The sequence below is a fragment of the Balearica regulorum genome, chromosome 9 (assembly GCF_011004875.1).
Source record: "Balearica regulorum gibbericeps isolate bBalReg1 chromosome 9, bBalReg1.pri, whole genome shotgun sequence".
Taxonomy (NCBI): Eukaryota; Metazoa; Chordata; class Aves; order Gruiformes; family Gruidae; genus Balearica; species Balearica regulorum.
Genome location: NC_046192.1, coordinates 22988529 through 23014041, shown reverse-complemented (window position 1 = coordinate 23014041; position 25513 = coordinate 22988529). Strand labels below are relative to the sequence as shown.

Here is a 25513-nt window from a genome sequence, read left to right as displayed (position 1 = left end):
TGGGATCACTTGAGTGAGACGAGGGGGAAGCAGCCTCTGGGGAGTGTCTCCATCCCTGGAGAGAGTTGCTTTCTTTTCAGTCTCTGCTCTTTACTGGAGAGGAGAGGCAACACTGCAGCCTGTTAAATTTGAATAATACAGATTTATTTGTGGATGGTGCATACTTTTTTTTAAAAAAACAAAAAAAACCCCAAAAAAACCAAAGAACAACTCTATTGAGAATACCAGAAAGATTTTTGATGGCTGTGCTGTGTTAATGACCGTGCTTATGGCATCCCACAGCATCTGAGAAGGAGAACTCATCATCCATGTTCAGACAGAGAACTGACTAGAGGCTGGAAGAAGGTGAGAGGGACATAGAGAACGTGGGAATTTCTCTATATGCAGATTAAGTCAACTTTTAAATGCATAAGAGATGAAGTCCTTGCAGAGAAGCTCAAAGCTGGCTTGTTCTTAAGAAAAATGTGTGGAACAGGGCTGGATAGAGCACAGTGGACAATGTCAGGCTTGCCAAGAAGGCGAAGATTTGTAGAGCTCAGGCTTAAACATGCTTTTTACATTAGATTTATATTTAAATCTAAATATTTAGGTTTAAAAAACGAGCTTGCAACAATATGAACAAATTGTCTTACTTTAGATGATTTTTAATGTATGCAGACATCACAATAGCAATATGCAATCACACTGATTCAACTTTAAGTTCATTGAGGTCCTTCGGGAGAAAGCCTGAGAATCTGAAAAAAGATTGTAGGATATATTGCTCCATGTCGATAGCCATCTACATCAAATAACTACACTATTTTTAAAAACAGGAGAAATAATTCTGGAGGAATATAAAGTAGCTACTTTAGACATGAGGAAAATACTACATTATTATCAAAAAATCACTAGTATTTTGAAGTTAAAATGTTCCATCATCATTATGTTTGTTATATTGTGATCTGCATCTTCAAACATAATTACAAAGCATTATAGTCATAAGAAAGCCTAACAGCATCTGAATTTGATTGACTTAGTAATCAGCCTTTCTTCTTCCAAAATTGGAAGCCTTCTTTCTTCAAAGACGATTGAATCTCAGAAGTTGTAAGTGTGCTTCCATTACAATCTTGTGCATGGAACATGAGTGCAAGCTTTTCCGTAACGGTTTTTGCTTTCATTACAGATGGTTTTTGAAACAGATAGAGAAGTAGAAAGGCGTGGAGCTGGAAACCAGATGGGAGTACAAGTCCGGTTCCCAAATGACAGGAGGAGCTCAAGTGTTTTGCCAGATCACTTTTTCAGTGTTATGAAACCTTAATCATATTCAGCAGGTGAAAGTGTAATATCAGGGCTAAGTCATTGGTATTCACCATATGAGTATGCCTAGCAAGTGTACCACGAGCCCAAACTGTGGGTGTGCTTGTGTGGTAGCTGGTAAGGTGTATTTATCCTCCCTTGCTTACCTAGCTCCACGGATGACTACAAAGAAGGGGTTAGTCTAAAGTACTGCATTGCATCTTTTTTGCTATCTGTTGCCCTTGGATCAGGGTCAGAGACAAGTCTCAGCACTTCTCCGAGTACTGCAGTGGTTTCTGAGCCAGCCGCCTGATTGAGCTACAAGAAGTGGAGAGGGAGAGACGGAGTAGTCTTGTCTTTTTGGTCTTATTGCTCTCCTAAATACCTGTGCTTCGTTCCTCATGCAGTGAATCCCAAGAAATTTTATTCCATTTTATTCCATTTTGAAACGTGCCATAGCTGCTCAGGTGAGCCTCGAAAATCTGGAATAGCAGGCAGTCCTTAAAACTGTATAAGCATAAGGTTGGAAAAAAAAATTTCTTCTTTGGAAATTGGTTCTAAATTCTCCTCTTAAACTTGTGGGCATAGATCTTTGATTTCCAATCAAGGTGAGGGGCTCACTAAAACTTGGTGGGGGTAGTAAGTCACATTAGTCCTCAGAGTACATTTCCAGCAATTTAAATTACCTGAACATTTCTTTTTATTACAAATGATTCTTGATCTGTCTGTTTGTACTTTCATGGATTTCAATCATAATGTAATATGAATTGATTTCTGTCCCTGAGAGCTAATGACAGACCCAGTTTCTTTGAAATGCTCGAATTGGTTATACTGTGTATCTCATGTGAAGCCAAAGGACTTATTATCCAGGATAAAGCTAGTGCCTAGATAGGGAGGTCAAAAACTAATCTCTTTGCTGGCTTCCTGGTGATTTAAAATCTGCTGAAATGGTTAAGATATTTGAATAAGTATACTAAATCATCAGAAAAACTATGTGATCCTGCGTGGTGAATTTTATGTTGTCCAGATTCAGGACTATTGCAAGTAAGACCTTGTTTCCCAGTGGAGAGGCTAAGCGGGTTGATGCAAGATGCTGGGTGCTTCCTCTTCGTTTACCCTCATCCCCATTCTGCTCAGAAGCCATGGGGTCAGGATCTCAGTCAGAAATTGCTGGCTAACGTGTGACTATTACTGAAAAAGCATTTATCTGAGCAGAGCAATTCAAAACAGAAGTCATATTCTCTCTAGCAACTGTACTTTTGGTTTTGTGTTGTTTTTTTTTTAAGATCGAGTGACATTGATTCTGTTCTGCATTACATCGTTGGACAAGTTGGCGTGTGCTGTTTGATCTTGTCAGTGGGAGTATTTTGGAAGTCATTTCCTTAGTGTCGTGTCTTTTTCTTGTTCTCAGCCTGCTGTAGCAGAGCTGTCGGCACGGACGTCCCCCCGAGCTCCGAAGCTGGCATCCTTCTCCATTCCCCATATCCCCCTCACTATAATCATCCTTCCCCTGTGCCTTTTCACTCATAGACTACCATGTGTCCTCTCCAGATCTGTTTCTGTCTCTGCTGTTTGGTCGTCTTTGGTCTGTGAACTCTTCCAGTGTGTAATATATTACACATATATTACCTAATCCATATGTTCTGATTTAAACAGAGTTACTCTGGCGTAAGATGGCACAGATGGGTGTAAGGTGTGGTCTCAATTGTTTTACCTGATAATTGACATTATCATTTTGCAAAGTAAGTATTAGTTGCAAAAGGGACAATGAGCTTCTGCTTTCCCTAACGTGCTAATCACTGTAAGTATTAATAACATGCCAGTTTTACACTTGCCTTCAGCAGCTCTGCGAAGCACGGCGTGCCCGTTCTCACAATATGGATACCTTGCGCTGGTATGTGTAACAGCCAGCAATGTCAGTGCCGCTCGAGTGTAACTGCATCTCCTCATTTTTATTGTTTCCAGGTTTATTCCGATTTATAGGGGACCGAGTCATACGTACAAGATACAAAGGCTGACAGAATCCACATGTTACTCGTTCAGAATACAGGCGGTCAATGATGCTGGGGAGGGACCTTTCTCAGAAATATGTACCTTCTGTACAACTAAGTCAGTCCCACCTGCAATCAAAGGTATGCAACAGATTATTTTTTTTACATATACATAAGTAACATGTAATTATTTAAGTAATTGGAAAGTATGCAGTGAGTTTGTAAGGGTTAACGTGAGAACGCACTAACACATGTGAAATATCAGTTTGTGCTGCTTGTATATTTCTGTGAATTGTAAAGTTACATTGTGGTGGGAAGCTAAATTATCACCAAAAAAAAAAAAAATCATATAAACAATATAAATGTTATACCAATCACTGTTGTTATACATAAACTATTAAAATGCTGCTAACAATAATGTTTACCAGAGCGTTGCTCTGGATTACCACAGCACTTCTTCTGTAAGGGATGTAACAGCTGTAGTCTGGATGTGTACATACTAACTTAAGCATTAGTGAAATTTAACGTTGTTTTTAGTTGTGTAGGTGATGTTCAGCATAGAACTTCAGAGTTTATTTTTTCTTTAATGTATAAAACCAATGACAATTATTTCACATACATAAAGCATTGGATTTAGAACTCACTTAGCATGTGTACCACTAGCAGAAGAAAAGGCCTAATTAAATGAAGTTTTATAATGAAATAAACTGAGCTGAAATCAGATGCACCTTTTATACCTGTGTGCTCAAAACTCCTCTGTCAGGCAGTACCATTTACTGTGAGAAACAGCAACCGTTAATTGGTCAGAGAGGTTTCCTTTGCTCTTCTGTGTTTACAATCTGGCTTTGGTGATTTTGACACCATGTGTCATCAAAGATTTAGAGAGAGGAGAACACTACCGGGGCGTAATTTCCCTGGTGCCTAGGTTAGCTGCTCTGAATCACCCCCAGGAAGAACAACACGCTTGAGCGCAGAGAGAACACTGGGAGGCTGGCTTTGCTACGCTAAAATCAGTGTGTGCGAGAATCCCGCCTTCGTTTCTGCCTGCGTATCCCCTGGGGTTTGACACTTGCTTCAGTGCTGTTTCTGGAAGAAGATACCTGCATGTGTTTGGTGTAAAGTTCAAGGGTAAATATACTTACCCAACGGTGAATTATCCTGATTCACTCTGTTACGCAGTTGTGAGACATGCTACCCAGCAAAGCGGAGGGACCTCATGCCAGGGGAACCCAGCTGGCGTAGGTGACGGCAGCGGGGAGGGTGTGCATCGCCGCTGGAGCATCCGCAAGTTGTCGGAGTGCCCGGGCACAGGCGCATGTCACTCGTGGATGCCACATCCGTGTGACATTCTTTTAGCTGCATTAAGTGGATAAAACTAGCACAGGGATGCTGGCATGTGCTGCAGTCGCATTTTCATTTTGTTGGATAGAAATCCATTTTGTTAAATTCAGAGCTCACCTAGGTTTTTGTTTTGAACTCCCTGCCTGCTTATTTAGTTCCTGTTAAATATGACTCATACCCTGGACTGAATATCAAGTAGTTAAGACCCGGTGCAAATACCAGGTCGTGTGTGGGCTGGGACCACAGGTACATGACAAAACCCCAGCTGTAATGGAGAAAAGGGCACAACAAAAACTGCGTTAGTGAGCACTGCCGTGGGGAGGAAATGCCACGGGGAAAAGAGAGCTGTTGAGGTGAAATGATGGTGTTGATTCCCTTCCATGTTCGGAGCAATGAAAAGAAATGGAGGTGATAAACTTAGTACAGTTTTTCATGTATCAGAAGCACATGTTTATTTTCCTATGGAGTATCCCAATTACTCACTTAGTGATGCCAGCCCTAGAATAGCATTCTTCTTAATGGCAGTGTTTTGTAAGTGTCAGACAAAAATCTACGTGTATCAGGTTGAGGGATGGAAGGAGGAGGGAAAATAATTGAGAATGTTGTTGTCAGCTGAGATGAAGGCATCTATTACCAGTCTCCCAACGCTGGCAGATGTGCAGAGAGAAGCAAATGGATATTGATTACATTTGGGTCTGTGTATGATTCACGTGTTCCTCTTGGGTGGTAATGAATTAGTCTAAAATTAAGGTAATGTATGCAACGGCAGCAGCATTTGTTTCTTTGATAGACTCTCCTGTAGTCTGTTTTCGTAGGGTTGGGAATCTAGATTGCCTTTAACAAGCTCATGTCCTGGCACATGTTAACCACTCGGTAAAGCGTTCAGCACTTTTTTTCGGTCATGTGCTTGCTTGCTTTGCCTGATCAAGAGGTTGGTGGACCCTGGATGCTGTTGCAGTTGTTTTGATGCCTTCCAGTGGTGGATGCTTAGTTGTACATATAAACGTGCTGCTGTTGCTGTTCGTGCCCTGCTCGGCTCACCTGCAAGCTTGCCGTGGGACATAGTACAGCAGCTCTTGGCTTTCAGCTAGTGGGAGATCCTTTCCCAAGGATGGCAGCATTGTAACAGCTGACAAATTAGATTTCTCTAGCGTTCTAGTGAAAGCACTGGTCTAAGCCTGGCTAGAAATAGCAGGTCTGATCATCTGAATGTCAGGCTCAGAATTAGATACAAGTCCAAGTCTTTAAAATTATGCTTCTTGCTTCCCAGGCTGGATTTAATCTCTAATACAGAAGATTATTTAGCTTCCCATCTCATGTTCCTTCTCCTGTTTTTCCTGAATGAAATGTTTGATGTTATTCCTCTCTTTCAATGACGTGTAACATGGGAGGAATACGCAGGCATCTCCACTGGCACAGGTGTTTGCTCAGAACTTTATGAAATTGCTGCTTTTATTAATGCCAGCGCAATTCATGTGATGGCTTCTGCTTTGAAAAGATCAGTGCACAGCGTTGCAATTGGATTTTAAAAGTTTTCTTTCACATCCACTCCCCCTTTCTAGCGGCTCACACATCTGACAGATGATGCTCCAACAGCTCGCTGTCCTTCTGCAGAAGTGATCTGGGTCCTGCAGTAAACATCTTAGGAGCTTGTTAATCAGCTCTAAATTTCACCCGATTTTCTGTGGGTTGTGGTTGTTGTTGTTTAATACCACAAGAATCCTGAACTGCTTAATCAGGCAAGACTGTCCTGAAATAAATGAGACTTTTGAGTGACTTAAAAGTTTTACTTCTTTCATCCAGTGGTGATGGCAGTTTGATTTTTTTGGCCACATATATACAGTACAGATTCTGTGCTACTAACCGCTGTCATGTACCAAAGTTCTCTTTTTAAAATGTTCTCGTATATGTTTACCCGTAAAATGAGTAGGATTTCAATGCAGTCTTTATATTAAATAATAACACATTTCATTTTATTGTAGCCCCTCGAGTGACACAGTTGGGAGGAAACGCCTGTGAAATTACCTGGGAAATGGTCCCACCCATGAAGGGAGATCCTGTTGGTTATGTTCTGCAGGTACTGGTTGGGAGAGAATCCGAATACAAGCAGGTAGGAAAATGGTCTCATTTTAATATTGCTAAATTGATGACATAATGGAAATGTTTTTGAATGTTTGCTGTGCAGCTTCTTTCTACTATATTGAATTATACCCTATGGTGATTGGTCACGTGAACTTTGGTAAAGGACGAGTCAGAATTAAGGGTTGTTTTCTCCCCCGAGGGACTATATAGAGCATTGTTACCTTATCGGAGTGATTTGCGCCCTGTCCGTAGTTAATCGCTATTTCTAACGTAACTAACCTTTGAAAAGTTACAATTCTGTCCACCCGTGCTTTCTTCTGAACTGGCTGGTGCTAACCGTTGTCCGAAAATGAGAAGATGAAGTATGAAGATGAGAAGATGAAGTCCTCGTTCACTAAGCCACTTCCAAGACCCTCCATCAAGGATTTCAGCCAAGTACACAACTTCTAATGAGTTTGTTCAGCCATCCCATTCCTGCCTAAGGTTTCGATGCCAGGATGTGTAACTCCTGTGTATCAGCTGCCCCACAGAACCTGCGTCTGTTCTTGCACTGTGGAAATAAAGGGAATGAAGTACGGCTGATCCTTCTTTCCTTGTCTGTCGTGATTAGAGATCACAAGCGGGCATTTCCCCAGAGCACCTGAAACAGAACAACTCCTTCTAGGTCTGATCTTTCATCTATCGCACCTCTGACTGTGATTTACAGTGGACTTCTTCTGTGCCCTGTCTTCTCCTTGTCCTTATTTTCATTGTCATCTGGATTCCAAATAAGTCCAAATTAGGGAATGAGATACGTTAAGCCTTTCATTAAATTCTTAAAACTGTGAATGAGGTAGTACTTTGCAACTGTCTTTGCTCCTCTTCAGTCTATTTTTGAGTATTACTGCAAATTAATGAATTACAAAAATGACATAAATAAATGCAAGGCAATTGCAAAAGATTCAGAAACCTGTTTTTGTTGGGAAACATTTTTGGTGCTGGTGTAGGTAATAAAACCTCCGTGTACTGTGGTGGCCTCGTAATGTGAGTGGTAAGTGGATAAGTGGACCCATTTTGCTGTTGCCTGATTTACAAAGAAGCCTTGATGTATAACAGCTTCAGTAACCATAGCTTCGGTGCTTAAAATGTTCTGGACGTTCTTGGGGAGAATTGGGCATGGCTTCATGTTCCTTTAAGGCAGGTGATGGCTTAATCTTCGCAGTCACGAAATTGTGGTATGAAAAAAAACCAGCAATAAAGGAAATAAAGTACCTCAAGGTCTTATGTTGAAGGTCTTCGTTTCTCATGAGGCATGACCCTGATGAGGGGTCCTTTGCTTGAGCTTTCACAAGTAACTCACTAGAAGAAGCTCTAGGCTGGGATGCTCAAAGCTGACACTGGCTTCTGTACTTGGGCTGACCGATAACCAGCCACGGAAAAGAGGGAGAGTTCCACTGTTTCACCTTCCCAGAAATCAGTTTTGCCTATCAAAATGATTTATCTTCATCATGAATGTGGGTGTCACCTCCGCACTGGGGCACATCACTATTAGCTGAGCTGCAGGAGCGATGTGCATGCTCTTAGCTCCTAGTATGTGAATAGGAGTGTCGTGGTTTAGCCCCAGCCGGCAGCTGAGCACCACGCAGCCACTCACTCACTTCCCAGTGGGATGGGGAGGAGAATGGGAAGGAAAAGGCAAGACCTGGTGGGTTGGTATAAGGACAGTTTACTCGGATAGCAAAGGGAGAGGGGAAGACAAAACAAAACAGTACTTAACAGAGTGTACAAAACTGGTGATACACAATGCAGTTTCTCACCCGAGGACCGTACAACTCAGACCGCACACTCAGACCTGTCCCGAAACCGGACTGTCCCCAAGCCACGCGTCCTGGAGCTGCTACCACCCCTCCCCGACTAGCCCCCCTTTTATACTGAGCATGATGTCACATGGTATGGAATAACCCCTCTGGCTAGTTTGGGTCACCTGTCCTGGCTGTGTCCCCTCCCAACTCCTTGTGCACCCCCAGCCGTCCCACTGGCAAGGCGGTGCGAGAAGCAGAAAAACCTTGGCTCTGTGTAAGCACTGCTGAACAACAGGTCCACATAACAAAAACATCTCTGTATTATCAACGTTGTTTCCAGCACAAATCCACAACATAGCCCCATACTAGCTACTGTGAAGAAAATGAACCCTCTCAGCTGAAACCAGGACAAGGAGATAAAATATATAAACGTCTTTCAGTGCTTTTCTGGCTAATGCATTTCACTTTACCTTTGCTGTGGCATGCATGTGATCATTTGCTACTATTTAGCTGAAAAGTAATGTTACTGATATGTTAATTACATTTGAAGTGCAAGTCCTAAATTTACTTTTAAATCTGTTTTGTTTCCTGCAAGTGACGTATATATTTTGCATATATATCTCAAGGGGCATATTGTATTAGAACAGTTTTGCAAATTGTTTTGGAGCGTTGCACAAATTAAAAATATTGTAGATTTTCAGGCTATTAAATATACCCATGAGAAGGAACAGCATCTTAAGCGACTGGAGTTTCTATAGCAGTTGCCAGTACATTTTGCAGGATCCAGGGATAGTATAGCTGGATAAGGAGATAAATAGCTGCATGAAGTATTTTTTTGTGTCCCACTGGTACGGAAACAAGTTCAACAAATAGCTATTTACGGGCTGTGCAGGACTTTGTATCACATGTAGGATTGCTCATCCTTGGACACTTTCCCCTTTGTTCCCCCTCCAGGACACAGTTGTCTGTCCTGCGGCACAGAATCATAAAATATCTCAAGTTGGAAGTGACCCATAAGGATGACATGTTTTACACCAGCCCGAATGTAGATGAGTTTCATAGAATAAAAATCTACTTTTAAAGTCACCTTAAAATTGAAATTTTTAAACTAATGAACATATAAAACTGTTTCTCTGTTACAAGGCTGTAATCCTGTCAGTAGTCAGATCACTTGATTTGCAGCAATTTAAAGGCAACTATTTAAGACAAGGCTTTAAACAGTGGTAACGAGGAAGATGTGTTACAAACCCATGCAACACTGTCTCTCTGTCTACTCCCAATTGATTTACTTGAGATGAATACAGCTGATAAATGACCAAACCCAATTTCCTCGTTTTATCTTAAAGCCCTAATTCTTGCTTTCAGTCTTTAAATGAGTAAAAGCTCATGAGTGTAAGTTCATGTGCAGGTGTATCCTGGAGCAGAACAAACCAATTAAAGGGTAAAGCATTTATTAAACATTACCATCTGTAGAAGTGACTATGCACGGCAGAAATCAAGTTGATGATGCATGTCCATCTATTTTTGTGTAGGGAATGGGAGAATCTTTGACACTCCAGGAAGTTTTACAAAGATACTGTTATTCTGACAAACTTTTTTCCCCTGCTGCAACGTTAGCTACTGACATGCTTTTGGGTAAAGCTATGCTTGCTTTCTAGATCATCACACCGGAGCTGTCTCCCTCCCGCTGTAGCCCAATGCATGCAGCTCTCCACACCCCAAAAGCCGCTGTTTTTCCCCATTTGACCTAGCAGAGGTGGTATCAAAGGACTCAAAAGCCCTTATTTTTCAGACTGGGGCTATAACCATTCCTGCCTTCCTCTGGCAAAACACATTGTAAATATTTCTCTGCTGAGAATTGCCTGAAGAACTGGATTTGTAGGACCTAAACAGATAACTTAGATCCCTAAAAAGTGTATTTAAGAAAATATAAAATACTTCTTTTCCTGTTTCTCAAGCAATGTGTTCCCTTTTGTGTATTTGTATGCTTTATCTATTGGATACTTAAAAAAAAAAAAAGAGCAATGGCGTATGACAGTTCTTTTTAGGAAATCAAATTTTCGTTGTTTACAAATCAGGGTGTAAATCAAGGCAAATTCCAGGAATTGGTAGCCCGGATTTGTTTTTCTGTTTCTTGCACTTTCATCTACCAAAGCCCACTCCATCAGAACTTAGCTTTAAAGTGTGTTAAAGTTATCTCCAGCTTTGCATTGTTTTAATCTGGAGCTGGATTGGGTTGTGCAGCTCTAGCGGGAGCTGAAGTGTGGGATAATGGTGGTAACACTCGACAGCCTGAGTTTTAGTTTCCCAGTTGAGCAGCTCTGGGGATCAAATCACCAAGGAGCCAGCTCTTCATAAGAGCTGACCGTGGGAAATGAGAGCTGAGCTTTGGAGCTTCTTTATCCTTAAATCGTTTGCCAGTGAGGCAAAATGTTCTACCTTTGAATTTTCTGAGAATTTGGAGTCAACGGTGTTTCATCAGCCTCTGCCACATCTCTTCTGGGAGAAAACTGTCCCTAACTGCTTTCCAAAAGAAAAGAAGATATGGGTAGGATACACTGGATGTGTAAAAATCTCCCAGCAGTGCAGTGGGAAGGTTGCTTGGGTCTGCACCGAGAAGTGGACACCTGGGAGAATCCGGTTGGTCTTACCAAGCTCTAATTTTTATTATTGGAGTTTTTTTGTTTCAGACTTCGTAGACACACAATCTCTGAAACGCCTTCAGTGGACTGTTAATTTTTGTAAAGCTCTAATCAGCAAAAAATCAGGTTTTCTTCTCTATTTTAAATAGCAAGTCAGAGGCACTTGTACTGGCTGCATGCCAAAATACACCATCACTGTACAGTACACAGTGCATTTATTATTGGCGCTACTTGCATTGAGTATTTTCTCTGTCTCCTGATGCCTATTTCACGTTATGAGACAGAGCAAATAATTTCCTTTTGTTAGAGTTGCCCGCACAACTCTTAAGGGTTTAGGAGCATCTCAACAGTGGAGTGAGTGAAGCTCATTTTGCATTTGGATAAAATAAGAAGCCAGTTTCTTAAAGAGAAATCTGTCAGGTGACTTGGAAGAAATTAAACCTTTCAAGTGGACTTGCTTTCTACATAGATTGAAACCTGCCTCTGATTCTTGATCTTCTTATCACCGTACAAAATTGGCTTTTATTAATTACTAAATACACTGGCCATTGCAATGGAGTGCAGCAACCAGCTAAGGTTATCTTACTCTTTCCAGTGTGGTGCTTCTAGGGTGGTTGTGGCTTTCATTTTTATTATTTGGAAAAGATGAAGGGGCTTGGAATTATTTAATGACATTGGTGAAGTTGAGAAATACTTGCCTAAGAGTCTGAGCTGTCTAGCTTGATCAGTAGGATCAAATGCCATAAGAGGGTTCAGCAGCAGTTTTTTTGCTTGTGATGAAATTTTCACTGAAGGAGCCAGGCAAAAAGCTGATCATGTTTTTATATTCTCAGGTGCCTAAACAGAAAAGCTGGTTTTGGGAACAGAAAGTAATAAATTGGCCACATAAATTTGACTTGTTGGCCACCAAAGCATGATGTGCTACATATAAAAAAGTATGCTGCTTTCTACAGTTATGTTTAGTTTCCAATTTGTTTAGCAAATTTAAAGAACTTATACGTAATTGTCAATTATTTTTTTCTTTTTCTCTGGGTATGTGAAGTCCATTCACAGAGTGTAACTGTGTCCCCAAGCAAGCATGTATCTGTGCTGAGGGCATCTGGCGTTGGCTTAGCCTGGTCCTACAGACACCGCTGCAGGTGAAGTTGAGCTGGAGCCGGTATGTCTCCAAGGTGCTCGCTGCAGCCAGCGGTGGAGGACAGAGAGGCGACTGTCGCGAGTGAATGACAATTGAGCACAATAATTTTTTTTTTTACCTGTTACTGAGAAAGGACATAGGTCCACTGGTGCTAAATACTCATCAAACCACTGAAAGCAGGACAATTTCCACCACCTTCCTAGCTCTAGTGTGTGAAATGTTTTGTCTTTATTATTAGTGAATATTAATTCATGTATTTGGTGTACTTTTGTCTATTTTTCAAATTTTCTTTAAAGATGCACTCTTTTACTTGACTGTCTGGCCTTTTTCTGAGAAGTGCTGTTGAGTAGCTGGCTTGAGTGAACTTGGTCATCTGTATCTATTAGACTGTAATGAAGATACAGGTCTTTGATTTAGGCCAACTTAGCCTCCAGTTACACTGGTATTTACCACCCTGACAGAACAAAACAAGTTAAAAAAGCAATTAACTGGACAGGTTTTTTCAATGCAAAGACAGGTTGTATATATCCCATCCCTAGTATCTGTTAAATGTAATTTGTGAAGCTTAGATTGTAATTTTTTTTTATTAAATGTCATTATTTGGATTTTGTTGGATTTTTATTTTGTTTTAGAAGTGGTCATATTGGTTGCAAAGGTTCATTTATGGCAAAGCCATGTAGAGCTCCTCTGAATTACACATTTTGAAATTAATTTAGTAATTACAACAGCACCAGAAAACATACCTTGCTTACAGTTGTTTTGTAAGGATCGATGCTTTGAGTTACCATGTCTCGGGGTCTAAAGGCAGGGGGAGTTAGGTAAGTCCTCCAAGTAGAAGAATCCTGACTCTGGTCCTGTGGAAGAACACATCCTTTTTTAATTACTCACTGAACCTACATTTACATGCCAAATACATGCTACTTTTCTTTGCATGATCATTTATATTTGAGAGTATTAACCTCCTACAAGATGTAGCATTGGCAATGGAGTAGGTGGAGGACAGTTGCCCACAACAGGTGGGTACTAGAAATGGAATTGCCATTAGAAAATAGAGTGGCAGAGACGTTCGTGGGATGAGGTATGCTTTGCAAACAGATGTTTCAACCTTCACGTTGTTTCTATGGACCGCTACAGCACTTAGAGTTTTGTTTTCCCCACCATCACTGTAATTAATGACTCTCTTCTCGTTGGCGTTGGGAAGACAAGCAAAGATAACGAGAAAAGCAACAGTGCATAGCTGTGGTTTAATCGTCGAGATGGGATTTGGGATGAATTTGTTGTATTCCTGTCACTTGAGTTAGAGTGAACTATGATTTATGGGATGAATTTGTTGTATCCCTGTCACTTGAGTTAGAGTGAACTTCCTGAATGCTGAGCATACTTGAGGAAGGTAACATAATTTTGTTTAAACATTGCTTCTTGATTTCTGCTTTGGGGCCAAGAAACACAAGCCAGTTAGAGGACTTCTACTTAGTCTGGGAACTCAGAGTCACCATCGTTCAAACTATATTTGGGAAAACTGTGAAAGTTTAAAGGAGGGGAGAGAACGAATGAGAGAAAAACCTTAATCTGTTGTTCCAGACCTTCTCAAGAAATCAGCGACTGGCTCTTTAACTGAGGGATGAGTCTCAGGGACAAGCATGGGCAGGAAAGCTGGACTCTCTAAGTGGTGTTTAGCGGAGCATGTCTTCTCTCTTTCTTCCTGTATTTCTTCCTCCAGAGTAATGCACAGGAAGTCCTCTATGGGCTCGGGTTTAATTTCCCTCCTGTTACCCTTTTCTAAGCTGAGTTCCTACCTCCAGGAGGGCAGCGATGCTCTCAGCCTTCTGCTCCCGCAGCGGAGAAGGAAACCGGCTAAACGAGCAGAGGAAGAAGGATCTGAAGTTCAGGATGTTTTTTTCCCAGCAGGCGCAGGCACTCATTTCATAAAATACCAGTTTCAACAACCCTCCGTTATATAAATTGTTGACTGGTTATTTGTTTTCAGAGTTTGTGTATGTTTCCAGTGGTCTTTTTCCATTTAAGTCACAAAACTGTCTCTTAGATATTCAGTTCTCTCTCTTCTTTCTCATATTATGACTCATCCTCTCTGAGTCATACGGTACCTACATTTGATTAACATAAAGACGTGATGGGTTTGGATTGCTAAAGAGCCAAGTACAGTGCAACCAAGAGGAGCTTTTTTTTATACCTTAATAATATTTTATTCTTTCCACAATTCTGAAAGTGTAATTTCTGGCAAAATTGCTGACTCTTGAGAGAAATGTGAGCGAAAGTACATTAAAATAATATTTGTAACCAATTTCATGATTATCCAGTGAATGTTTTCCAGTAACCTTAGTTTGCAGGTTTTCTTTTGGGGCCAAACATGGTGTTTATGCCTTAGACATGTTTTAGGCATATAGTCACACTTTAAGAGTACAGAAATATGTTTTTAGTATTTATCACGCCCACAAGAGATGAGTACGCCTTATGGTTCATGTATTGTCTGAAGTCTTTTCTGTCCTTGTGTGCATTGACGCTGTGGAACGCTCTGTATTGAGACCTGTCATGGTTGGACATCTCCTGCATGGTCCTCCACATGCCTCTCTTTTTTTCAAACCCTGCATTGACCTAGTGAGCTCTTCCCCTGAGACCAGCAGCAAAACTCAGACTTGACCTAACTCTCCAGCCCAAATCCTTGCAAAATCTAACGTTACTATGTTTTTAAATCATTCAATGCTATGAAAGGAGGAGGAGGAGGTTGTCTCGCTCTTTGTATGTGACCGTGTTTGTTTTGTTTTGAAGGTGTACAAGGGAGAAGAGACCACATTCCACATCTCAGGCCTTCAAGTCAACACAGACTATCGGTTTCGCGTCTGCGTCTGCCGCCGGTGCTTGGATACCTCACAGGAACTTAGTGGACCTTTCAGCCCATCCGTTGCCTTTATGCTTCAGCGAAATGAGATCATGCTTGCAGGAGAAATGGGGAGCATAGATGATCCTAAGATAAAGAGCATGATTCCTACTGACGAACAGTTTGCAGCCCTCATTGTTCTTGGCTTTGCAAGTTTGTCGATTATATTCGCCTGTATATTACAATACTTCTTTATGAAGTAGAGAATTCAATGGAAGTTTGAGATACAAATTTAACTAATGCTACGCATTATAATCCACACATTTATTCAGATATTCCTTTTTTTTTTTAAATCCTTTTGTTCTACCATACATTTTATATACTTCTCTTGTTTTTACAGTTCTAGCTTGAAGAAAGATAAATCAGTGTTTTGATGCACCTTTTTGAAATTCAAAACTAGGAAGTGGTCAAACTGGAGAAACAAGCAAACCAGATACCAAAAGCAAGATTTTTTTTTCCTTCACGGTTTCAAAATTGTCACCAATTTGCCTTTTCAATGTTGTTTTGTTGGGTTTTTTTTTCACTGACGTTCTTACAGTCGCTTATTTTATCTTACTTTTTAGGAAACTTTAATCATGAGTCACTTTTCTGTCTCTTCTTTTTCCTCCTAAACATTAGTCACAAGTGTGTATAGTGGTAAAACTAGAATACAGTGTTAGTCAACAGTACCAGGTTTTCCTTGAACAGTATTAGCAATGTTGCCTATGAATTATTCACTACGTTTGCCCCAGTTTTTTCAAGATAACACGTAAGTTGTTATTTTAACTGTTTAGCGCATTTAAATCGGAAGAACATCCTGCAGTCGAAAAACCTTTTTAATTATCTGTTATTTTTACAGTTACTATAAACTGCCTGTATAAGAAATCAAATAACCAAACTGCATATAAATTATGAAGCATTATAGATTTTTTTTTACCATTTTGATTCCTAGCAGTAATTTTAAGTAAGAGGGCATTGTGCAATAGTTAGTTATTCCCGTGTTCAGCTATTTAAAAGCTGCTTTAATTTGTCTGTTTGTCACTGTATATAACTATTCCTAATCTAATACTAGATACTATTCTATTATGTTCAGCCTGATTTATATGGTTAGAGCTGGTGACAGCTTACTGCCTCTACTGAATTAGGTGAGATTTACACTCAATATAAGCAAACTTTACTGTCAGTTGATTTTTTATTTTTTTTTTTTTTGGAGGGGTATCCGTTTTATGGAACTTTCTTGGAGGTATCAGAAATTTGATCTGTTTATTTTAAATACCTTAAATGGGTGTCTACGCTATTCTTACCACAGGGGCTAATTGAAGTAACTTGGTACGTGGCAAAATTCAGACGAGAGTCCTGCAGAGGAATAGTCCCTGCTCTGATGGGAGCGTCCCCGCCTCCTGCCTGCCCCTTCCCCCCCACATTTTAATCCATCAAGATACTAGATTTTTTAACTCTTGAGTCATTGGGTTATTTATATTAAGTCAACATTGTGCGAGTACCTCAGGGACATAAATGAGCTGGAGGTGCAAATAGATTCCAAAAGGGTGCAACAGACACAGTGTATTTCCCTGCCTCTTGTTTTTGTATATTTTTGCTACTTGGTTTTGCTTTTGTCCTAGCTATTTTGTGCTCTGTCTCCATCGTCTAAGATTCAGTGTCCTGTACTAGCATAATAGTCCCTTAACCAAAGTAATGGGGAAAAAAACAACATTATTTTTGTTTTAGGTTTATTTATACTATATACTGCATACAGTACTTTAAATACCAATTACAGTGCAATCTTTTATTTATTGTAAAAAAAATAAAAAATAAAAAGTGTACTTATGTACTAATCCCCCTCCCTACCCTCCTCGTAGCATGTTATATTTTGTCTGTTTTATACTGTTGTACTTTAGGTCAACTTTTTACCTGGCAGCATTCCTAGTATTATTAATCTTCTTACATTTTCTTGTGTTTTTGAAGATGGGAGCATCTAGTACAATAAATGCCAAAAAAAAAAAAAAAAAAAAACAAAAACCAACCACCATTATCAGTGATTCCAACGTTTACATGTATCCAAAAACATAATCATCTCTGGAAAGAAAGTGCTAAGATCAATGAATTATTCTGTGTGCCTCTCTAGATGTAGCAAATATTAGAAATGTTCTGTATTTTGTTATTGACTATAATTAGTTTAATTTAGCCTTCCAAACTAATGGCATTGAGCTAAATATATATATATATTTTTTTGTTTTTGCCAAAGTCATGGCTTGTCAAATTTATTTACATCTTATTTAAATTTATTTGTGATATGAAACTTTGTGACCTTGCATCTGTATTTTGTGAGCAAAGCATAGACAGCTGTTTTCAACGGAGGGGAAAAGAGTGTATTTTTTAAAAGAATGAGAAGACCGCTAGTTTGGAAACCCAGAAATTTGAATAGATTCCCTTTTTTATTTTTGGAATATTGTTTCAGCATTGCTGCTATGAAGTCCAAGCTTGACACCTTTTTAAAAAAAATAAATGCTTTAATAAAAAAAAAAAAAAAAAGCCCACCTTGCTTTAGATGTTATGATCAATTTTGACAGTTTGAAATGCAAATAATACTAAAAGCAATGAGCTAGAAGTGTAGAGAAAAGCAATCAGTTACACCTGAAGCATTTCTGTCATTGCTAATTTGTTTGGTGTCCTTTATAATCACGCTAACGAGAACGCCCAGTCCAGCCCCGAGGTTATCGGAGAAAGCATCCCGTAGGAGTTGGGACAGGCCCTCAGTAAGTTCATTGGACGTTCTTTTAGTTTGTATATTCTGCCATAGTGATTTGGTTGTCCTTCACGTATTAACAAGAAGATACAGTGTGACGGATGTTGAAGCGTTCCGGTTCCGATGGCCGTTCCCGCTGACCCGCCGTCGCCTCGGCTTTTTCCCGTGCGTCTTCGTGCGCTTTGATCCGGCGGCGGGCGTTGAGTCCAACCCCAGGGCTCTCTGCTCTCAAAGAAACGATGAACAACCACCGCCAAAAAAGGTAGAATGAAACACTAAATATTTAAAGCCCTTAAGGAAGGAGATATTTTTTTTTATATATACATTATTCTGCCTTTTTCTTTATGAACTTGAAATGTTTTCTAATCCTGTTCGTTGGCTACGGTAGCTCAGTATTCAGTGTCACGATTGAAAAGTGCCCTAACTGAATGTGTATGAACCTTATCCTTGCACAGTTCTTTAAATTGAAAAAAAAAAAAGTAAAATGTTTTTACCTCACTGTGGGAACATACATTCCAAGCTTTTCAACTTTAAAAAAAAAAATAATCATAAGTTTTCTTGTAAATTTTAGACTATTTCATATGCATTGTATTAAAACTGCCATATCAATTTTAATGTATAGATTTTGCAAATACTACACTATGTATGTAAGACTTAACTGTATCTGTAGTGTATATGTAATATATTTATGCTCAATAAATGTTTTAATTCTTTCTGATATTACCAGGAGTTTTCTTAATTGAAAAATTCAGTCTTCCTGTGGCCCCTTCCTAGCAGGTCGGTGGCGTAGCTGTGTCCTGGAGTGGGAGCCCTGAATTTAACTTGGGATGTTTCTGATTTGTAACTGGAATGATTTTGTGTTATTCCTGAAGCATTTGCTGATGCAGTTCAGCAGTTCATGGCATAATTTTTTTCTTAGAGCTAAATAGGCTGCAGATTGCTAGTCCACCCCCTGGAAAGGTGAAGTTCAGCCAGGCCGTTACCTGTACCGTGCACCGTGCCGACGTTTTGAGCTCAGCATCATCCAGGTGAATGCCAACTTCCTTCTCACCTGAGCTGGTTTCTGTAGTCCTCCCCCGTCCCCCTCTCCAGTTCGTGGGAAGTCGTGGTCCTCGCCCTGGAGCTGCCTGGTTTTGGGCAGCATCGGCTGTGGCCGTGAGCTCCGGCGGCTGCCCCGCGGTGTGCTGCCCCTGGCAGGGCTGGTGTACAGCCAGCAGGAGTTTATAGAAATAATCTTAAAGTCAGGTTTCTGCAGTGTTGTCATCGCTTCTTTTAAATAGCTTGCATGAAAATTCAAGAATGATAAAAATATACCTAGATTTGTTATCTCTTTGTAATTAAACACTTGAAATATCAGAACTCTTATTTGTTAATTATGTGCAATAAATTCAATTACTCATCATAAAGCATTAATCTAGTATGTATACATATTTCTTGGTGAACACATTAATGTTTGTTTTTAAAGAGCTTTTCTTCCTGAAATCACTGCATAAATACAACTTTCTTTGTTCGCTTTTTTAATTACTGCAATTTACAACATGAGTGGGTTTTTCCTGGGGAAATACGGTAATTTTTTTTTCACTTGGTGGCTCTGCTTGGTGCTTGGGTTTTTTTATTATTTAAACAGTGCTTGCCAGTACAATCTCACTTTCACAAAATTTTTTAAATATGTCTATAGAATAGTATTCAGCGCTTCGGTACCTGAAGAGATCTTTTATTTTCAATAGTCCCTAGGTTCCGCTATCGCTGTGGGTGTCTGCAGAGATGATGGAGCACAGTTAAAGCCCGTGGGAGTGAAGGAGGATTTAGGTATTTGCTGTTCCAGCTGTGAATGTTGTCTCATACTGTTGGAATCCACAGGTTTGGTGCAGAGGTACTGGGTCCCTTCCCCACACCCAAACTAGGCAGAGGTGGGGTAAGTAGCGCTAAATTTCCAACGGGTTTTCTTTTACAAGGAGATACGGAGGCATTTGTAACCAGACTTGGACAATATTGTATTTAACATGTCTTCCCTGCTGATACCTACTGGGAAAAAAGCATCTGCTCTGAAAAGTTTGGAAGTGGCGCGTGGGCTCGTATTTTTAGATATTTTCGTGGCCTTGCAAACGACCTGCAGGCTGGTAGTTGGATGTGGACTGTGGCACATCTCGCAGTTGGAGCGATCTCCAGGTCTGTAGCAAAGCGTGGCCAGCGGGTTGGTGGCTGCTGTTTCTATAGCAGCAGCAATTCTCTCTCCTCTCGGTAATCAAAGAGCCTGTTCAAAAACGGAACAGGTAGAATTTGTTTTGCTTTTGACTTCAGCCACTGTTGCAAGTTGGGAGCATGTTTGGTTTGGTGGAGGAGAGTTGAGCCCTGCTCAAAGGGGGGGATCTCTGCGTGGGAAACCAGTGTTACCAAAGCCAGATGCGATCCGAGCCGCCCGCTCCCTGGGACGAATAAGAAAGCAAACAGGATCCGGAGGTAGCGTCAGACCATGTTGTTCACCTCCTGTGGAGCTTTTCCTGCTGGACTCGTTCAAGTACTTGAATTTTTTGGAGATGCTCAAATTCAGCCTGCTATAAATAGCACATTCTTGAAGGGAGGTAGGTCTTAACTCCAGCCTTTCTGCCAGGGGACCGATGCTCTCCTGCCTCTCCCTCCTCTCCTGAAGCATAGCAGAGGGATGAGAAAATACCCCTGAATACGAAATACTTTGGGGGCTCCAGTGCTGGCTAAACCCACATCGCCTGAGCTACTCCTCCCCCACGGGCAGGGGTGAGCATGGCTTGTGTTCTCAGCCAGGTGGGAGCTTGGCTGAGTTATCCGAGGTCTCCTGTCCCCTACGGGTTGGTCGTTGGAGAAGAGTTCCCTGGGGAACGCTGCTTCTCTTGTCTGAAGGGCGGGAGGGTGACACCTCGCAGGCAGAGCCTGTAGCAGTTGGTGGTGGAAGCTCAGCGTTTTGCCGTCGCTGGCGGCTGAGTAACGCTGTTGTGCTCTGCTTGGCATCCGTGGGGAAAGAGCAGTCCCTTCTCCCGCGTGGGGCAGGGAGGGGAAGGTCTGTCAGGACCGTGAGTGGGAGGAAGCTGCTCCAGCCTGTGCCCATCAATTTAAATCACCACTCTTCAAAGGCCCCAGCGTACTTTTGTCCCTTTTGCCGAAGTTTAAGATTGCAGACGACGCACGGGAGTTAAACTGGTAGAAAGTGGCGAGGTGAGTCCTGATGCTCACAGCCCACCCAAACCTCCACGTCGACCGCTGGGGAGCTGATGGAGCTGAACTGCTCCAAAACCTCTTCCTCCTCTTCCGCTTGCCCTTGTGCTTGTTCGGGCTTAAACAAGTGGTACAGAAAGAGACCGGTTCATCTTTTTAAAGAAGATTCCAGCTGCAACCTAATCTCTACCCCTTCATGCCAAACCTAAATAGATCCTTCGAGATCTCAGCAAAGCTTGAACAATTTGTGGACTAGGGAGATGGGGTGACTCCCCCCAGCATCAATGACACCTACACGAACCTGATGGTTCTGTTAGACCTGTCTGTACCCAGAGGTATTCAAGAAAAGCTCTACAATAATTTCTTTGGAAATGTGATGTATAAATTATATTTTCCTGTGCTAGTCTTTTTCTAGCATTATTGCAGAATTCATGATGTATTATGATTTATTGAAGTGGTGTAGAATAATATTCTCTGTCCATAATATTCACCTGCCTTGGAGTGAAGATATAAATGTCATCCCTTATTCTTTTCAGAAATGAGAACCACAAGTAAGCAAGAGAGGAGGATATGGACATTTTGTTTCAACGTTTTTACGGCTGAGCGGAAAAAGCCAGCTGAGATCCCTTGAAAGGGCTATTTCATCGGTATTACATTTAATAAGTTCTGAACGATTGCATCTGTTTCTGCTCTTGACAATTGCTCTCTCACAATGCCCAGATTCTTGGCTGGGCTAAATAAAAAAAAAAAAAAAAAAAAAAGAGATCTCACAAGATGCTTTCAAGCACAGTGGATTAGCTGCTATCTGTTATTATTTAGGTGAATGCGCTGTTATTATTTGAGTAGTTATATTTATTGTCCTAATTGCTGGCATAGATGGTATCGCATGCAATCAAAACTATTTTTAGGTCTACTAGCGTGGTTAATAAATAACTGCTTGGGTCAGTGTGCTCAGTGGATGTCATTTCTTGGTAATTTTATTAGCTCTTCTCTCACTTTCTGTCATATGAAAGCTATTATTCTCTACAAATAAAATGGAGCAAACAGTAGGGATGCAGAAGTCTTGTGAGGATTAATATATTAATAGAGTTGAGAAATTCACCCTAATCCAGTGCAAATATTGCATTTATTAATTTATAGTTCAAATGCCCTTTCTTTCCACAAAATGCTTGCGAGCTGATCTCAGTGCCCTCGGTCGGGAGGGCTCTGCAGCACCGCACACATCGATATCCCCAGGCAGGATGCGGCTCGGTGCCGGCCCAGCCCTCGCTGCAGCGCGTTGGGGTTTGGCGCGCTGAGAAAAAGCGGGTCCCTGCAATCGGCAGGGCCGAACGTTCCCCGGGATGCTGCTGTACGGACTTTGTACTGTGTTAGCTGTAGCTCTAAAACTGGTGATTGCTCTGGATCGCAGCGCTTCAGCTGCTTCCGCTCCTGTCTTTGCCTTCTCTCCAGTATTGGTGTTGGGCGTTTCTTCTGCACGCGATAGCCCTGTCTCACGTCCTTCTTGTTTAACGTGTGATGTGATTGCCTTCAGTGTTTTGAAATCCAAAGCATCATAGCTGTGCAAACCTCTGATTGTTCTCTAAATAAGCCCTGCCTGGGCAGCGATGGTGCAAGCCCCCTCCTCCGGCTCGTGTCAGCCCGTCTTGCAGGAAGGGACACGAGCCTATGGCGATGGCACTCCTCTAGCTACGTGGCAGACTCCGAATTACACCGGGGCGCGGGGAATCGGGCACAAGGCACGGCAAAAACTGAAGAGAAAGCAGGTAGGTACAAACCGCTCGTGGTTTTTGACACCGCAGCAGGAGCAGCTGGTCCGAGGTGACTTTATCGGAGGCTGGGGCAGCCGGGGACAGCGGCTCTGCCAGTGGCATCGGTTAGCCTTGCGGGTGAGCTTTTGGGGAAAAAACGCCACTGCTGTGATCCGAGCATATCTGAAATGGTTTTGTTTCCTTGTATGTATTGGCATGAGACCGGGGATGCTCAGAGAGCGGCAAAGGGAGGGACGAGCCCCACAGCAGAGCTGCGGTGCCCACCCAGGCACAGGGAAACCCTGGCGCTGGCCGCCCGCGGGCCTCTTCGCAAACTAACAATGGGTCAGTGGGTTCAAAACTACACGTTCGATCAAAACGAGCTCAGAAGATTGTATCTTTTACAGCCCCACGCTGGTGCCCCTGGTGCAGCACAGGGAATTTTACAAAAATCAATCGCGTTGTCACCGCTTGATAAAAATACCGAGGTGTTATCGACTGGGCAGAACACACAACCACGTGTGATCATGAATATCGGCTTAACTTTTGGTGAGGATTTGTAATACGAGTTTTTGCTGTCTTTTGTAATATTGGTGCCTTAAAGCTATTTAAATCTCTGCACCTCGGAGCTCGTCGTGCTGTGGGCTCGTTGCAGAAAGGGCTCATGGTGTTAGAGTCCCTGCCTGTCCTAATGAAGGATGATTTGCTGCACCGGGTCGTTTGCGGAAGGAGGCTGAGCAGAGAACAATGCGAATAAAGGCTTGGAAATCGCCATGCCTTTTCTTTCTCATGGAGAGCACCGCAATCATGTGAGAATCAATCAGAAAAAAGAAAAGGGCGTCACGTTCTTCCCTTTTGATCCAGCAGCATTCAAAACGGGGCCAAGTGCTGGTAGAGCATCTCCTGTGCCCTCGGAGCAGCTTCTGAAGCTGAGTGTGGAGTACTTTATATCTGAGAGCGATCTTACCTTACGGACCCGCACACGTCACCAAACCTTCATTTCACTGCCGGCGAGGGAAACGAAGCAAGCGTGGAGAACAGTAAAATGCCTTCATGCCAAGCGGTTTATCTCCAAGTACAGCGAGGGAAGCAGCCGGTAGGCTTTCAAAAGGATGTATTTGTGCACGGAATGAGCGAGCAGTAGATGGTCCACAGGTCAGTGCTCGCTTTAGATGCTGTTTGGGAGTTAGTACCCTCCCGGTGAGAGGGGGCCCGGGCAGCGGTCTCACCACTGACGTCATGGAGCCGCCCCCATGTGTGAAGGACGTCAGCACTGGTCCATGAATGCCCAAACCACGGGGAAGACTAAAGAGGCTGGGGATCGCTCGCATCCCATCGGGCGGTTTGCTGGGATACTGCACAACACTTACAGTCGTCTGCGTACACGCAGGTAACGCTGCAAGAGCAAGTGTACCCGATGAGTCTGGAGGCATTTCTTGCTCTCCCAATTTCACTGCAGAGCCATGCTTCTCTTGTTGAGCAAAACTGAGTCAATGTGTTTTCAGGACTCGGAGAACTGGGAGAAACTCGCAGTCAGCATCACTGCACACAGCTCTGAGATGAAGTAGAGGACTCGCAGTCAGCATCACTGCACACAGCTCTGAGATGAAGTAGAGGCTGCTTTTTTTTTTTTTTCTTCCCCCCCCCAAATATAGAGTTAATGAGCAGCTCTGAATTTTGCTCTTTTTTTGACAAGCCATGGCATGCACCAGTACACAACTGAGATCAAGAAGGGCAGTAAAACACAAGTGCTGGGCTTGGAAGGGAGCAGAGACTTTTCTGCTAGGAAGAGGAGTGAGAAAGCCTGTAAAAAGCCCACCAAGTGTATTAATTATGTTTGATAATAGTAATGTACTATATTGAGTGCTGGAATGACAACCGCACTAAGGCTCAGCAGCAAACAGAAGCGACTACTGTTCAGCAACCTGTAAACCTTTGCTAATACAAGGTGGATTAAATTTGTCTTTTTCTTCATCCTCTTTCACTACACTTGCATAATTGCAATTTGGAGGTACAAGACAAATTGTGATCTCATATTTGCATTTCTTTGGTTTTGCTAAACAGCAGGACCCAGGGCTTCTGGAAACCAAAACTGTGATTTCACCATCTGATAGAGCTGGCAAAGCTGGACCCCCATCACCTAACAAACTGCTTTTGGCAAAAGTTTGGCCAAGGACATGGGACGTGAAGCCAAACCCCTAGAGGTTTTGCCTGTTTCTGGCCAGAAATCACATTTCAGAGTGAAAAGCCATTGGCAAGCACATCTGCATGAGGAAATTATTTTGTTCCTGTGAAATTCTTGGTCTTTGCACGGAGCTGGGAAGGAGTCTGCTGCGGTGCGTCGGGTGGGGATGCACGGGGCGGGGGGGGTACCACTGCCCTACGTGGATGATGGACCTCCCTAAACGAACAGAGATGCTTCACGTTAACACCCTGTGAGCTTCCAGCTCCTCCGGATGCTTCTTACGTTACGGCTGGGTGTGTGTAACTCCGGCTAACCGTGCCTGATGGCAAACAGTGTAAACCAGTGTAGATCACACCAGGTGTTCTCAAGACGTGCCAACTCCTGCAACTGCACCTGCTGGGTGTAGGTCTATCTGGATTATCCGGGGGGATTTTCCAGGAAGCTCCTGGATGTGCACAGGCCCGGGGATGGCTGTGAGGGTTCCTGTGCAGGGATAAATGCTGCTGTGGGTGTAGGT

The 25513-nt window shown here is 42.1% G+C and overlaps 1 protein-coding gene across 3 annotated transcripts in view; it reads left to right on the top strand.

Moving 5' to 3' along the window:
- Positions 1-16896, top strand: part of FNDC3B (fibronectin type III domain containing 3B) — a 203903-nt gene extending 187007 nt beyond the window's left edge. For all 3 annotated transcript variants that reach the window (XM_075761549.1, XM_075761547.1, XM_075761548.1), the window contains 3 exons: positions 3241-3407; positions 6590-6717; positions 15038-16896. In XM_075761549.1, the coding sequence (XP_075617664.1) occupies positions 3241-3407; positions 6590-6717; positions 15038-15349 (607 nt within the window). In that variant the 3' untranslated portion in view covers positions 15350-16896. The remainder of the gene's footprint in view (positions 1-3240; positions 3408-6589; positions 6718-15037) is intronic.
- The last annotated feature ends 8617 nt before the right edge of the window (positions 16897-25513 follow it).